Below are 15,941 nucleotides of genomic sequence, written 5' to 3' on the forward strand. Positions count from 1 at the left end.
CAACTATTAGAAAGAATGTGCTTTTACATCTAAAATACTCACCAAAATATCAAGAAATAGAAGTTAATTGTGGCTTTATGTGGTTACAGTCACACTATAGAAGATTTAGTTTATTATCAACAACTGTCTATTGCTTGAATCCATATTAAACTATTGGTTCAAATTGAGTTGGTAATAAGAGAAGACAGCACCAGATGACACATAAATCTGTCTGATTCTATGTCTCTATTTCCACAAACCTAACATCAGAGAGTATGACCTTAATCCATTTTCTAAATTGTTTTCACACGTTGCAGATTATACTTATTCAAGCAAACTGCTGTTTCATGTCATGTTCTGTGTAATCTGATTAAATTTAATATACTGAGTATCCTGGTGTCTAGTTTGCATACTTCCTGGATTTTCTTTCTATGTAGAAGTGTTCATTTCCACCAAGGGTATCTGCTGCCTCTGAAAATATTTTTTTCTAGCTATAACAACTCTATTTTTTACTATGTAATTGAATTTTAATGTAAAATTCATAGCATCCTGATTATTGAATGTTATACCATCAATATTTTTGTGTATTCTGTGGACTCTATATTTCATATTGAGATCAGCCTTCAAAATAGTTCTATTTCTATCTGCAAATAGTTTCAAATGAGTCTTAAAAAAATTACATCTGAAGAGAAATGCTAATGTAATCATTTATCTTATCTAGTAAGAAAGATTCTAAGACATTCTTTGACCCACATCCAAGTCAATTCCACCTATTTGTAGCTAGAATATTCTATAACCAGATATAGTTAACATGTAATAGTTGGTGATTTAGTTCTCAGGTTGTGAAGCAGAGAGCTAGGAGAGATGTGTCTATGTATTATAAAGTTATCGCCAAAGAGTTAATGATGGTTCTGGGTCAGCTTGAATGTCCCCATTCTATAAATTCAGCACTTATTTTTCAGTTCATAAATAACAAAAAGGTAAGCTTTTTCCCTCAAGAATGAACAGAAAAGAGATCTGTCAAAAAATAAAACTTAACAAATAATGTGAGTGGTAGATTGGCTTTGCCTCTAGTGTATAAATGCAAGCACTGACATTAACTGACTTTAACTTCTAAGTATAAATAAAGAAAATATCCTAAATCTCTTGTATTTGTTTACTCTCCAAAGTATTAGTTAACATGTAATTCACAATCAATCCAGGTAGAAATATAGAATGTTCAAATTATTACAGCCTAAAGAATCTAAATAAATATGAACTTGACTAAATGAGTTACTTGTATTAGATCACTTATGGAATAAAGGGGTATCTCTGCATTCACATTTACAAACAAAAAACTTTCAGAAAATTCAAATATCTGGAAATTTTTTTGCCCAACTGATACTGTAAAATATTTCTTATGGAAGGTTTCCAGAGGAATAGGAGAAACATAAGAATTTTCTTACATTTCATCTGTAGAAAAATAGCTATTCAGCACAAAATACACACAAAATCTGTCCCAGGTTTGGCATTCTTGCAATAATAGCATGGAGAAAGAAGGAAAAACAGCAACAAGAAAGTATGATGGGAGTAGTTCTGAAGAGACTTTCTGGAGTACTCACAGTAATAATGGTCACAAATCTAGCATGCAGGATATTAACTCCTAAGCACTAGCAAATAAAGAAATCCTCCCACCTCAACTAAATCCATCATACTTCTGTATGCATGTCAGGTCTGATTCCTGGGCCAAGAACAGGGTGAACTTTTTTTTTTTTTTAATGAATGTAGAAGGGTAAATGTAAGATGATTGGCACAGGGCCTACCTCACACTACAAACAAAACTCATTCCACGTTTAATACCAATCTTAATGCAAAAGACATGCATGCAGTAACAGAAGAGTATCTTCAATACCCTGTGCATAGAAATATTTCTTAGTACCAATTAAGAAATAGATTTAAAACTTGAACTCAGTTAAGTACTGCTGTTCAGGAAAATATACTATTAAGAGAGTAGGAAAAATTAAATTCAAAGTGAAGAAGCTATTTGCAACACATATAACTGACAAAAGCACATATCCAAAATACATAAACATTACTCCTGGAAATCAACTTTTTAAAATATAATGCAAGAGCGAAAAGTGCAAGACAGCTGAGCAGACATTTCACAAATATAAAAATACCTAAATGTCCAATAAACATATACAAATTGATCAGCTTTATTAGCAAGGAGGACAAACACCAATTCAAAAAATTAGACACCAGAAAGACTACAGCTAAAGATGCAGCTCAAGTATTGGTGGGTAAGGATGTGACACAGTAGGAATGCTAACACTCTGCCTGGTGGGAGGTTAGATTGTGAACACTCTAGAAAACCATTTGGCAGTATCCTTAATTTGAACATATGCACATCCTATAATTCAGTGATTTCACTATTTATCACCAATCTAACAGAAAGGTGGGTTTGTTTTCATCACAGTAACATTTATTTAAGCATTGTCTTTGGCATAATCTTTTTTTTTTTTTTTTTTTTTGACAGGCAGAGTTAGACAATGAGAGAGAGAGAGAAAGGTCTTCCTTCCGTTGGTTCACGCCCCAAAATAGCTGCTACGGCCGGTGCGCTGTGCTGATCCAAGACAGGAGCCAGGTGCTTCTTCCTGGTCTCCCACGTGGGTGCAGGCGCCCAAGCACTTGGGCCATCCTCCACTACCCTCCCGGGCCACAGCAGAGAGTTGGACTGGAAGAGGAGCAACCGGGACTAGAACCCGGCACCCATATGGGATGCTGGTGCTGCAGGCAGAGGATTAACCAAGTGAGCCACTGCACTGGCCCTGGCATAATCTTAACTAGAAACAATCTGAATGATTACCAATAGTAGAATGAACAAATGTGGTACCTTCATTGATAGTATATAGTCTGTAGAATATCACTGGACAGTGAGAATACATAAACAATTGCTACCCAGAAAAAAAAAAAAAGAGGCAGAAACAGAATACATTGCTGTATGATTCTATTTACATAAAAACAACTTCACTATGGTGTTAGAAGTCAAGATAGGGAGCAGGTATGGAGTCTTGATGAGGGACAGGAGCAAGTCTTTTGGATTCCCAGTGCTATTCTGCTTTTAAAAATATATATATTTTGAAAGGCAGAGTGATAGATAGGGAGAGACAGATCTTCCATCTACTGGTTCACTCCCCAGCTGACCTCAATAGCCAGGGCTGGGCCAGCCCAAAGTCAGAAGCCAGGAACTCTATCTGAGTTACCCACAAGGTGGCAGGGGCCCAAGCACTTGGCCCTTCACCTGCTGCTTTCCCAGGCACATTAGCAGGGAGCTGAATCAGAAGTGGTATAGCTGGGGCTTGAACCAGCACTCAGATAGTGGGTGCTGGTGTCATAAGCAGCAGCTTAACCTGCTGTGCCACAATGCCAGCCCCAGTGTTCTACTTCTTGATCTGAGCAGTGGTCACATGGATATATTCATTTTATGACAATTTGCGATTTGTACACTTTTCTAATTAAACATTTTTTTAAAAAATTAATGGGCTTCTCGCCCTTAAGGCCTTTTGCAATATAATGGTATCTCATATAGATCCTGTTATCTCTTGATTTAAGCCATGATCTAACCTGGGCCAGATACAGCAGCCACAAAACTTCCTTGAGCCAGACTCCTCAATGGTAAAATAAAAGGATTGGGAATTAGTAGCGTCTAAGGCTTTCCCAGCTCTAAAATTTTATTATTCAAAGCCACTTAAATTTCACTGCTTTATTTTCCACAGGAACAGTAAGGAAACAATGGCTGTCATACTGTACCTGAAACAGCTCCTGCAGGTTTTCACATTTTAATTGTAAGATGAGTGACACTGTCACCAATAACCCTCTTTAATTTACTGAGTATTAATCCCTCCATTAGTGAAAGAAAAGCAGGACTCATAAAAGGTACCAATCACAGTGACAAAGCCGTAATTCTTAAGGTGAAAATAGGATGTGGCCTGTCATAGGGTATAGTGACTCTCCATCAATAATGTTTGTTTCTCTTTCAGACACAGCAATAATTCCTATTAGTTGGTATCCTCCATGTCTTCTCTCTTCTGATTCTGTTATGATCACAAATTTTTCTCCCTCATCTACCATTTATAATAATATGCAGAAATGAGGCAAATTCTGAGAGATGTTTAACAGGAAAAATTACATACAAGCTAACACAAATAAAAATGTTTACAATCCCCCATTAAGAAACCAAGTTAATAAGACAAAAAGGAAATTTACAAGTGTAAAAAAGTATACCATCTCAATATCAAGCACATTTTTAAAAAATTGTTTTCTAAAGATTTATTTTATTTGAAAGGCAGAGTTAGAGAAAGAGGGAGAGACAGAGAGAGAAGTATTCCACGGGCTGGTTAGCTCTCCAAATGGCTGCAACAGCCGAAGATGGGCCAGTCTGAATTCAGGATCCAAGAGCTTCTTTCAGGTCTCCCACATAGGTGCAGGGGCCCAAGCACTTGGGCCATCCTCTATGCAATCTCAGGCACATTGGCAGAGAGCCGGATCAGAAGTGGAGCATCTGGAACCTGACACCCATATGGGATGCCCGCACTGCAGGTGGCAGCTTAACCCACTATGCCACAGCACAGGCCCCAATTAAGCACATTTTTAAAGGAGCTCAGTATGAAATTGGTAAATACTTTCAAAATATTTATTTATTTGAGCAAGAGAGTCAGACAACCAGCCAGAAAGAGCCCCCATCCACTGGTTTGCTCCCCAAATGTCTACAACCTGGCCAAGCACAAGCTGGGAGCTGGAAACTCAGTCCAGGTCTCCCATGTGAAAAGAACTCAACTACCTGAGCCATCACCTGCTGCCTCCCAGAGTGTGCATTAATAGGAAGCAGGAACCAGAAAGGACCCAGACATGGTGATATGGGATGCAGGTATCCCAGTAAGCAGCTTAACCAGCAGGCCAAACACCTATGCCTGGAAAATTGTTATCAGGTAATTTTTTTTAAAAATTATTTCATTATCTATTTACTTTACATAAAAGTCAGAGTTACAGAGAGAGGAGAATCTTCCATCCACTGGATCACTTCCCAGATGGCCAAAACAGCAAGGGCTGGGCCAGGCTGAAGCCAAGAACTTCATCTGGGTCTCCCACATGGGTGGCTGGGTCCCAAACACTTGGGCCATCTTCCACTGCTTTTCCCAGGTGCATTAGTAAGGAGCTGGATTGGAAGTGGAGCAGCCAGGACAAACAGGTGCCTATATGGGATGCTGGTGCTGCAGGCAGTGGCTTAATCCGCTATGCATAGACCCCCAACTGAATGGTTTTAAAACGGGCAATAAGAAAATATTGAAAACAAAAAAAAATTATAAAGTTATAAAAAGGTAAAAATATCAAGTTAATAAAAAACAGAGATATAGTTATATTGGTAGAATTGGTGGAAAGAAAATACTATGTATGTCCACGTGTGTTTGGAGAAGCAGAAGGCAGAGGATGGGTTTGGAAATGGAACAAGGAACTAAAGTATCATCCACAAAGGTTCTAAAATTGGGGGGGGGGGGGGAATCAAGAAATAGCAATATAAGCATGGGGCATTTTCCAGAAGAAAAAGCAGACAGTGAGGAGCTGAAGATGGCTGTTTTGTGAAGTGAGCTGGGGAATGAACTGCAGTAGACTCTTTGTATAAATTACATATACAAACTACCTGCACAGAAACTGTTACATAAAAAAGCAAAATGCTGAAAATAAACACACTAACGTAAAGAAAATTACTTTAGGAGGTCAGTGAGCTTTTCATTTTTTTTTTTCATTCTTTTGTATTCTCACATTTCCTATTATAATCATGACAAAAACAAAAGAGCAGAAAAAGACAGCATCCATTTTTCATCGTGTTTGACACTGGTAAGCAGGATTTATTTCTTTTTATTTATCAGGAAGACAGAGAGGGTGAGAGAGACAGAAGCAGAGACAGCTGGATTTTCCATCCACTGCTTCATTCCACAAAGTCCCCACAACAGCCCGGGATGAGCGAGGCTGAAGCCAGGAGACTCCACGTGGGTGGCAGGGACCCAAGCAGTTCAAACATGATATTCTTTACAATTTTCTTGAAGAGACAATATCTCATCTTATTTTTCTTTGATATACAATGGCTATCATTGTTCTATCACAGCATATGCACTCAATCACTGTTAATTAACAATCCTATTAGACTTGACAATATTCAAGATTACAGTCAGTTCGTACTACTTCTGTTTTCTGACTTCTACTGTAACCAAGAAAAGCCCGCATGGCCTTAGGAGCCTTTTGTCTTCCTGATGAGCCCTTCTATTGTGTCCCACTGCTCCTTGGTGACCTGACACAGAAAGAAGAGGTCAATTTAATGTGACTCTCACATGTTTTCAAAGCTTAGCATCCTAGCTACTAACATCATGCAATGCACACAAAATGGCATTACCTTCCTCAGACTGTTGAATTCACCTGATATAAGTACTTCCTCTCCGCCATCAAATCTAATGACCTGAAAAAAATGTTAAAAACCCTGAAATTAAACTCATTTTTAAAAGTTTCTGAGCCATTAGCCATTTCCACATTTCTACATCCTAATTGGATAGGATGTCTTCTTGGCACTTTCAATCAAAATCCAAATGTTAAAAATAAAACTGATGATTAAATGTAAATTGATTTACTCCATTCGGAATACTCTACCATTTCGAATTCTACCCAGTCACAAAAATCATCTTAAAGACATATCTCTGGGGCCAGCGTTGTGGCATAGTAGGTAAAGCCGCTGCCTGTGAGGCCAGCATCCCATATGGATGCCGGTTATAGTCCCGGTTGCTGTACTTCTGATCTAGCTCCCTGCTAATGTACCTGAGAAAGCAGTGGAAGATGAGCTCAAGTCTTTGGGCCCCTGCACCCATGTGGGAGATGGGATAAATCTCTTGGCTTCTGGCTTTGGACTGGGCCTGCTCTGGCCATTGTGGTCATTTCGGGAGTGAACCAGTGGACAGATGAAAGGGATCTCTTTCTTTCTTTCTCTCTCTCCCACACATCTGTCTCCCACTCTCTATAAACTTTGCTTCAAATAAATAAATAAATCTTTTTATAAAAGACATCTGTCATGATAACTTGTACCTTATAAAATTAATTTATAAAGGAATGCATTTCTTAAGCTACTTTTACAATTTACAGATAAATAAGATTTTAAATTTTTACATTCAGCATTGTTAGAACTGGTTCCACAACAGGGCTCCCTACTCTCCAGCCATCCCCACCAAATAAAAAGAGCCACAATCATGCTTACTGCTCCATTAATCCAAGAAGCATAATCACTACAAAGGAAAACAGCAAGATTTGCCAGTTCTTCTGCAGTCCCCAGTCTGCCACAGGGAATTCTTTCAATCATATCTTTCTCAAATGCTCCAGTTGGGTCCAAACGGCTAAAGGCACCCTTGAAATTAGAAAAAAAAAAATGTTTTTAAAATTCATCCCATTTTCTACTTAAGAAACAAGTTTGAATATAATAGGAGGTTTTTATATGGCAGCCTGTTCATTGCTTGGGCCTTGGAAGTACCAAAATTTCACCAAATTCTTCTACATTCAGTTTGGTTCAAAATAAGTCATTTTATCTGATTAGACCTAAAACAATTAATGAAAAATGTGACATTTTACTTTAATTAGCCTCCTTGTAAAATTACGATATCTATCTTAGCTACCTCACAAAACTGTTGCAAGGATATAAGGATAAACATAAAATACATATAAAATATATAAAAGTACTCAGAAATACAAGGGTCCCCAAAAAGTTCATAGAAAATAGATATTATTAAAAAATGATGCATGGATTCCAAAATTTTTTGCACCGAGAAAAATTTATCTTTTTAATTCCATCTTTCACAAACTTTTTGAAATACTCTCATATACACCAGCATAGTGTCACAGAGGTAGTGGTGCCATTATCATTTCATTTAGTATACAGAAAAGTGACCCAAGTAGGAAATATTGAAGAGAAAATTATTTTTCAACTTTGTTCCCAAAATAACTAGAAACGAGGAAAATCAGTATGTAAAAATTTGAAATTCAAGTAGATTCTGGAGAGAGAAAAAATATAACTAGCCACACAATTTCTGGTTCATGTTAATAATATGAAGGAACACCCTAAGATGAATTATGAATGTGCACTGGTTAACAAAAATGATGGAATCTTTCTGTACTTGTGCCTTGAAGCCTAGGTAACAGTTTTCCTCAGTAACACAGCCATGAGACAGGACACAAGCAAGGCTCTCTGTGAGTCCTCCAGCTCTCTCAGGACAGGTATAAAAACAGCATGAGCAGAGGGCAGCAACTAGTCTTGGTTCTGTCCATGCTTGCTAAGAAGTTTCAGTTCTTCAGTTTGGTTCTTTTCTTTTGCTTTTTTTTTTTTCATCACCCTAAAACTAAGTACTTGGGGCCCAAAGCTGTGTAGTAGGTTAAACCTCTGCCTGCAGCGCCAGCATCCCATATGGATGCCGGTTCAAGTCCTGGCTGCTCCACTTCCGATCCAGCTCTCTGCTATGGCCTGGGAAAGCAGTAGAAGATGGCCCAAGTGCTTGAGACCCTGCACCCATGTGGGAGACCAGGAAGAAGCTCCAGGCTCCTGGCTTCAGATCGGCCCAGCTCCTGCCATTGCAGTCATTTGGGCAGTGAATCAGCATATGGAAGATCTTTCTCTCTGTCTCCTCCTCGCTGTATAACTCTACTTCTCAAATAAATAAATAAAAATCTTTTAAAAAATACTTATTACTTGGGCATAATTCATAGTTCTCCTGCTAGACTACAAACTCCTTCAGGGCAAGCACTTTGTCACCAAAGATTTTTTTTTTCAGTATATTTGCACACAATGGACACTCAATACATACAAGTTAAATAAATAAGTAAAATGGGTGTGATCTTTCCTAGACATAGGATACTAGAAATAACCTTCTGTGACAAGAGAATTCTTTTCAGACAGAACTTAGCAAAAGGTCATCCTGAGTCACGTGCTTTAATATATTATATGCATCTGAGTTATTTTCCACTAGTTTCATTAAACTATTATTTAAATGTTAGATAAGATATTCAATCAAGTTTTACATACTCAGGTAATGTTTGCCTTTAAAATGTTTTATTTATTTAAAAGAATTTTTCTTCCCTTTGTTTCTACCCCTTGAAGTGCTTGATAAAATCAATAAGACCACTTCCATATTAATATTGAATACTCAAGAACTACCTACACACAAATATTCCTTAGTACAAGTTATCAAACTTACTGGGTTTTCAAAGCTACATCCTGGTTGGATCTATCAATTTTTACTTTACATGAAAACAAAAGGAATTATAAGGATGAAGTTATTTGCAGTCATTAGAGTACAGAGAACTGTGGACATTCTGAGCAACATCTGCAACAGCATTACTGACGATTATGAGTTGCAATGAGCGTCTGCAGGGATTATTAATTTTAGGTGAGATGCATGCCATCAGAAGGATTTTTAATCAGAGAGATGTAGGAGTTAGATGACGTGCATAATTGACAGAGTGAAAGGCAAAGACATGAGTCAAAGAAAACACTACCTATAGCAAGACCAAGCCCAGATGATAAATTTACAGAGCATCACTTAAACTAAAAATACAGTTAACAGTTTTATAACTTTAAAAAAGGATGTTCAGGGGCCGGCACTGTGGCATAGCGGGTTAACATCCTGGCCTGAAGCGCCGGCATCCCATGTGGGTGCCAGTTCTAGTCCCGGCTGCTCCACTTCCAATCCAGCTCTCTGCTATGGCCTGGGAAAGCAGTAGAAGGTGGCCCAAGTCCTTGGGCCCCTGCACCCACGTGGGAGACCTGGAAGAAGCTCCTGGCTCCTGGCTTTGGATTGGCACAGCTCTGGCCATTGCGGCCATCTGGGGAGTGAACCATCAGACGGAAGACCACTCTTTCTCTCCCTCTGCCTCTCCTCTCTCTGTGTAACTCTTTCAAATAAATGTCTTAAAAAAAAAGATGTTGGGGCAGATGTTTGGTGCAGTGGTTAAAATACCACTTGGGATACCTGCATCATATATCATAGTGCCTGGGTTCAAGTCCTGGCTCAGCTTCTGACCCCAGCTACCTGGTAATGTATACCCTGGGAGGCAATAGGTGATGGCCCAAGTACTTGGGTACCTACCACCCTGTGAAAGATCCAAAATGACATCCCAGCTCCTGGCATCAGCCTGGCACAGCACCAGTTTTTGTGCACATTTAGTGAGTGAACCAGCAGACAGAAGATCTCTCTAGTCTGTCCCTGTCTCTGTCTCTATGTTCTTAATCAAATAAAAAATTAAATAAGTAAAAATTGTAAAGGGATATCTATCAAAGTAAATCTTTAAAAGAATCATAAAAATTAAGAAGTATAGGATAATAGCAGATAGTCACAAAGCAAATCGGAAAATATGTCAAAATTGACATAAAAGATCCTAGAAGATGAAGACATTGAAAGAGACATTATCAGGAAGTTGTGCATATGCTATATCCTGCCCACCTCATTATTTCTCATATGAGATAACGGCACAAACGTCTTCCAACAGTCAGGGCTTCAAATCCAGGTATCCCCAAAGTCCTCCACAATAATCAGAATACATAAATCACTTTTTCATGCTTTAATCATTCACAAGTTAAGCAATTTAAAACTTACTTTGGTTTTTATAGGCCCTGGCTGAATCACATTGAATCGCATTCCATATTTACCCCATTCAGCTGCAAGAGACCTAAACATTACAATAGAAAACATTAATTTTAAAATATTATGTCAAAAATCCAAATAACCAAGACTCACTGTATGCTTACTACATACCAAAGTTTATAACCCCACCAGGCAGAGACTACTCTTACTCCCTATGTAACAGTTAGGGTAACTGAAGCACGAAGTAATTAAATCCTTTTCTCTATGTCATATGGCTGATTTGTCAAGCTCGAATGGTCTAGCGTGAGAGTCTGTCCCTCAACCCTTCTGCTGTAGGATCTCCCATTTATGCTTTAATGCCCTTGATCACTAGGCTGCACTACCTACCATGTACATTTCAGAACAAGAAGTCGAATATTAACATATATAATTAGTATATTTTTTGGAGTAGGTGTTCATTACTCACATAAACACATGAGAGCTTCACACCTTTCCCTTATATATTCTGGAGATCAATCAATTTATAAAGTTCATTATAATTTTACATATAGCCTGGTAATTTTACATATAGCATTGGATTACAATATCTGCAATATCACAAGTTAATTGAATAAGAGATGGATTACACAGATTTAAAATATTAACCACATCCATGTTTAACTAGGCTTTAATACAATTGTTGAACTGCATTAAAAAGGAAATAGGAATCTAACAAAATCTTTCTAAATGTACTGAAGCAAAAGAGAATCCAAATAGCAAACATAGAACCTTGAAGCAATCTGTTTTAAAAGCCTGCCTGATGGGTCTATATACTTCACAAATTTATAATAGTATGTATATCCATGTGTATGAGGATATTTCAAAATATTAATGGAAAAGCTATTAACAGATGTTTCTTCTAATGCAAAAAAATCTGAAATCCATACGTAGTTTTTTCTATGATCTGTTTTATTTAAATATATATATATATATATGGCTTTCCAAAAAATTTCGCACCAAAATAAACTCATCCATTTTACACAAATTTCTTGAAGTAGCCTCATACATCCTTAATCTAGTTTTAAAAAATACTTTAAGGTATCTTAAAGAATACAAATAATGCAAATGAAGAAGGAAGGAAGACAGGCAGGCAGGCAGGCAAGGAGAGGGAGTGGGAAGGAAGGAGTAAAGAATAAGGAAACATGCAAGAGCAAAGAGGGAAGCTAATATATAAATGGATTTTTAAATTCCATGTAACTGCCAGAAGCAGGTCACAAATTTATCTACCCTTTTCATGGTCCTATGCAAAAAAAAAAAAAAGTTAAGCATAATCGGTTACACAATTCACAGTGTCTATATGGAAAAAGCAAGCTAATTACTCAGGAAAAGCATAATTTTTTCTAGCAGAAAAATAATTTCTTCTGGAAGACTGATAAAAGGAAAATGTGATAATGTAATAGTGTCCTTAAGACATTGTATCCTTGCAACAGATGAAATTGAATATGTTATATGGAAGCACAGATATCTATTAATAGAGTCTGACAGTATTACTTCAAAGGCCAATTCAGTAAAACCAATTCTACAGGATATGCAACATATGATCCAATGCCAGCCTTAATCTCACCTAATCCATGGGTATATTTTAGAAAAATAGATTGACTATACCTTTTTCAGGCCAATCACCTCCAAGTTACGCTTTTTTTAAAAACAGACATTCATTCATTCATTTATTTGGAAGGCAGAATAACAGGGATAGTGGGAGAAACAGAGAGAGGAAGGATAGGAGCAAGAGAGAGGTAGGAGGAAAGGGGAAGGGAGAGGGAGGGGGAGAAGGAGACAGAGGAAGAGACAGAGAAATCTTCCATCTGTTGGTTTATTCTCCAAATGCCCACAACAGCCAGGGTGGATCAGGCCAATGCCAGGATCATGGAACTCCATCTTGGTTACCCATGTGAGTAGCAGGAACCCAAGTACTTGGACGCTAATCTGCTGCCTCCCAGCTTAGGAATCAGCAAGAAGCTGGATCAGAAGAGAAGGAGTCAGGGCTTGCATGTCAAGCAGTTATTTAACCTGCTGCACCACAATGTCTCACCCTCTTGAGAGTGCTTTCAACGAAGTTCATGACCATACCGTGGGCACGTGCTTGTAGTGCACCAACTCCAAGCTGCTAGAGAAGTAGTAACTTCATGTCTTAACAGGATTTCTAAACTGAGCAGAACCTACATTACCCTGAGAAAAACTGAGCAACCTATGAAACAAATGAACCTAAGGAAAAGCCATCCTGATCTTAGGGATGTGCCAGATCAATTCATTCCACTAAGGCAACAGAGAATGATGGCCTGAGTGTTTGGGCCCCTGCACCTACTTGGGAGATTGGAAGAAGCTCTTGGCTCCCGACTTTGGCCTGGCCCAGCCTTGACCAGTGCATTTGGGGAGTGAACCAGCAGATAGAAGACCGCTCTCTCTCTAGGCACACTGCCTTTCAAATAAATAAATAAATCTTTTAAAAAATATTTTTAAAAATTTCATTCCACTGCTAACATAATCTATCAGCTCCCACTGAGCTAACTTATATTGAGGAACTACTGTAATATGATAAGGAATTCACCTCTCTTGGTTAGTGCTGCATGTTAAAATGCTGAGTACAGGGCTGAAATATTGGCTATTTAATTTTAATTTTTTAACTTTTTATTTATTGGAGAAGCAGAGAGAGAGGGGGACACAGATAGAGGTCGATCTCATCCACTGGTTCACTCCCAAAATGCCCAGAATAGTCTGGGTTAGGGCGGAGCCAGGAGCTCAAGCACAATCCACATCTTCCACAGGGGTGGCAGGAACCTAATTACTTGAGTCATCCATCATTACTGCCTTCCACGGTCTACATCTGCAGGGACAAGGAAGTATCAGAGCTGGAAATTGAACTCAGTTACTCCGAAGTGGCACAGAGGTGTTTTAATCACTATGCTAAACACCTGCTCCCTAATTTAAAATTTTTAAGTTAAGCTTTTCAGTAAGAGTGGCAATATTTCATGGGTCCAACAGCTACATGTGGCTGTGTGTTAGGATGATTACAGAACATCCCTTTCACTACAGAAAAGTTCTTTTGGACAGTACTGCGACTGATAAATAGGGCTCATTCAAGAGATAGAATGCCTGCCTTTGGTGAATTCAAAGTTTTCTGTTTTACTTTTCTCCAAAGGGAGATCAGAAGGCAAGAAATTAGTTCCATGAGTTAGCAGAGTACATTATTTACGTTCAGCAACAGGATTAACTAAGGAGTACTCACTTGTGCATGGCTTCCACGCCTGCTTTGGAAGAAGCACTTGGTACCACAAAACCTGATCCAGACTCAGCATAGATAGTTGTGATAGCAAGAAACGCTGCTCCTGAAGGTTAAAAGGACACAGTTGATTAACAATAAAGCTATATCAACTCACATCAGGAAAACACAATTTAGTAGAAGAGGATCTCATTCAAGAGGGTGTAACAAAAACTGAGCTTTTCAAAGAAAATTCACTAGCCCTAACTTAGTAAGAGAGTAATCAAAGACAATTGCTATGTCCTGCTACTAAGCTTGCTGTCCCTTCAGATGGCCTAATCTGTGCTTACCTGGAATTCTATTCCTGGTAAATCAAGAAAAGACCCAAATCTGAGAGGCATTCCCTGTAAGACCCTGTGTAATCAGCTAAACAGGATTCCTATGAACTAAAGACCACTTATGTATGAACAAATCATAATCAAAATTAGCAGTTGTCTGCCTCTAGCCATAATAGGCTCACTCTTGTGCTGTAAACATCAAGCAAACTGTACTTTCACATGTGCACATCAGGCAGGCAAGGATGATGATCCCTGAGAGAAGGAAAATGAATGAAATGAGTCCCAAGATCACCCCCAGATTTTTGCCTAAAAAATTACACAGGCTGTAGCATAAGGAGGCGTAATCCAAACAGAAAAGTACATTTGCATTAAGTTAAAGAAATGGAGATCAGAGTTTGGGAAGAAAGAGGAAAATGAAATTTGTAACTAGGAACTCCCAAAGGAGGAACACATGCAGGACAGAGCTCCATAAATCTGCAAAAAGTCTCCTTGGATCTTTGGCCAAATACTAACCTGTATATATTTAGGGTAAGATTCTATGAGGCCAGACAAAAAACTACTGCCAGGGAGCTGTAAGATTAACAATTCCCAGAGCTCACATAAGGCTGGGATACTTGTAAATTCTAAGCAGCTTCACTGAACACCCACAGCTTTCTGCAGAGAGCTCAGAAAGACCATGGCCTTAGAAGAAGATTGCATTAGCCCCAAAATAAAGTCTTCTGTACACTTGCTCAAACAAAGCTTTAAAATGAACCTTGAAATGATCGGGCTAATCTACAAGTAACTTAGCTGCTTGCCAAAAAAGAACTCATCACACATCACACATCAAAGGAATATTGAAAACACACAACTTACACACAAAAATATAAAATTCATAGCATGTAATCAAAAATTATTACACATAAAAGACATAGAAACATAACCAGGAGAAAAATCAGTGAATAGGAAGAGTCCCAGAAAGGACAAGAGATAGAAATAGCAGATATAGACCTTTAAAATGCTATTATAAAAAAACATTTAAGGAGTTCAAGGAAAAAATAAATAAGAAAAATGGAAAAATACAGAAATAGAAATAACACTTCTGAAACAGAAAAATACAATATCTGACATGAAAAATTAATGTGCTTAGCTGCAGAAGAAAAGATCCAGGAACCAAAAGACCCAGAAGTAACACAACTATCCAAAATGAGGAACAGAGGAGGAAATAAGTTGAGGAAAAAAGGAGAACAGATCATCAGTGATCTGTGGAATAATATCTAGTGTGCTAACACACGTATAACAGGAATCACAAAAGGAAGAAGTACTTGGAGAAATAAAGACAAAAAATTCCAAATTCGGTAAACAGTAACTTAACAAATCAAAACTAGTATAAACAGGCCAGGGCTGGGGAAGGCACATCATAATCAAGCACTTAAAACAAGTCATAAGGGATTGGCACAGTGGCATAACCAGTAAAGCCATTGCCTGCAGTGCCAGCATCCCATGTGGGCACTGGTTCAAGTCCCAGCTACTCCATTTCCAATCTAGCTCCCTGCTGATGCACCTGGGAAAGCAGCAGAGGATGGTCCAAGCCCTTGGGCCCTTGCACCCACATGGGAGACCCAAAGGAAGCCCCTGGCTCCTGGCTTTAGATCATCCCAGCTCCAGCTGTTGCAGCCATTTGGGGAGTGAACCAATAGATGGAAGATTTCTCTCTCTCTCTCTCTCTCTCTCTCTCTCTCTCTCTCTCTCTCTCTCTCT

At 38.4% G+C, this 15,941-nt stretch overlaps 1 protein-coding gene across 1 annotated transcript in view; it reads right to left on the reverse strand.

The window, feature by feature from the left end:
- Positions 1-2,158: 2,158 nt before the first annotated feature.
- The window catches only part of DECR1 (2,4-dienoyl-CoA reductase 1), a 66,424-nt gene continuing 52,641 nt past the window's right edge, over positions 2,159-15,941 (reverse strand). Inside the window, exons 6-10 of the mRNA XM_062188280.1 lie at positions 13,891-13,990; positions 10,638-10,710; positions 7,256-7,402; positions 6,407-6,469; positions 2,159-6,304 (exon numbers count right to left, since the gene is read on the reverse strand). Coding sequence (XP_062044264.1) covers positions 6,245-6,304; positions 6,407-6,469; positions 7,256-7,402; positions 10,638-10,710; positions 13,891-13,990 — 443 coding nt within the window. The 3' untranslated portion in view covers positions 2,159-6,244. The remainder of the gene's footprint in view (positions 6,305-6,406; positions 6,470-7,255; positions 7,403-10,637; positions 10,711-13,890; positions 13,991-15,941) is intronic.

Source organism: Lepus europaeus, chromosome 4, assembly GCF_033115175.1.
Source record: "Lepus europaeus isolate LE1 chromosome 4, mLepTim1.pri, whole genome shotgun sequence".
NCBI classification, from domain to species: Eukaryota; Metazoa; Chordata; class Mammalia; order Lagomorpha; family Leporidae; genus Lepus; species Lepus europaeus.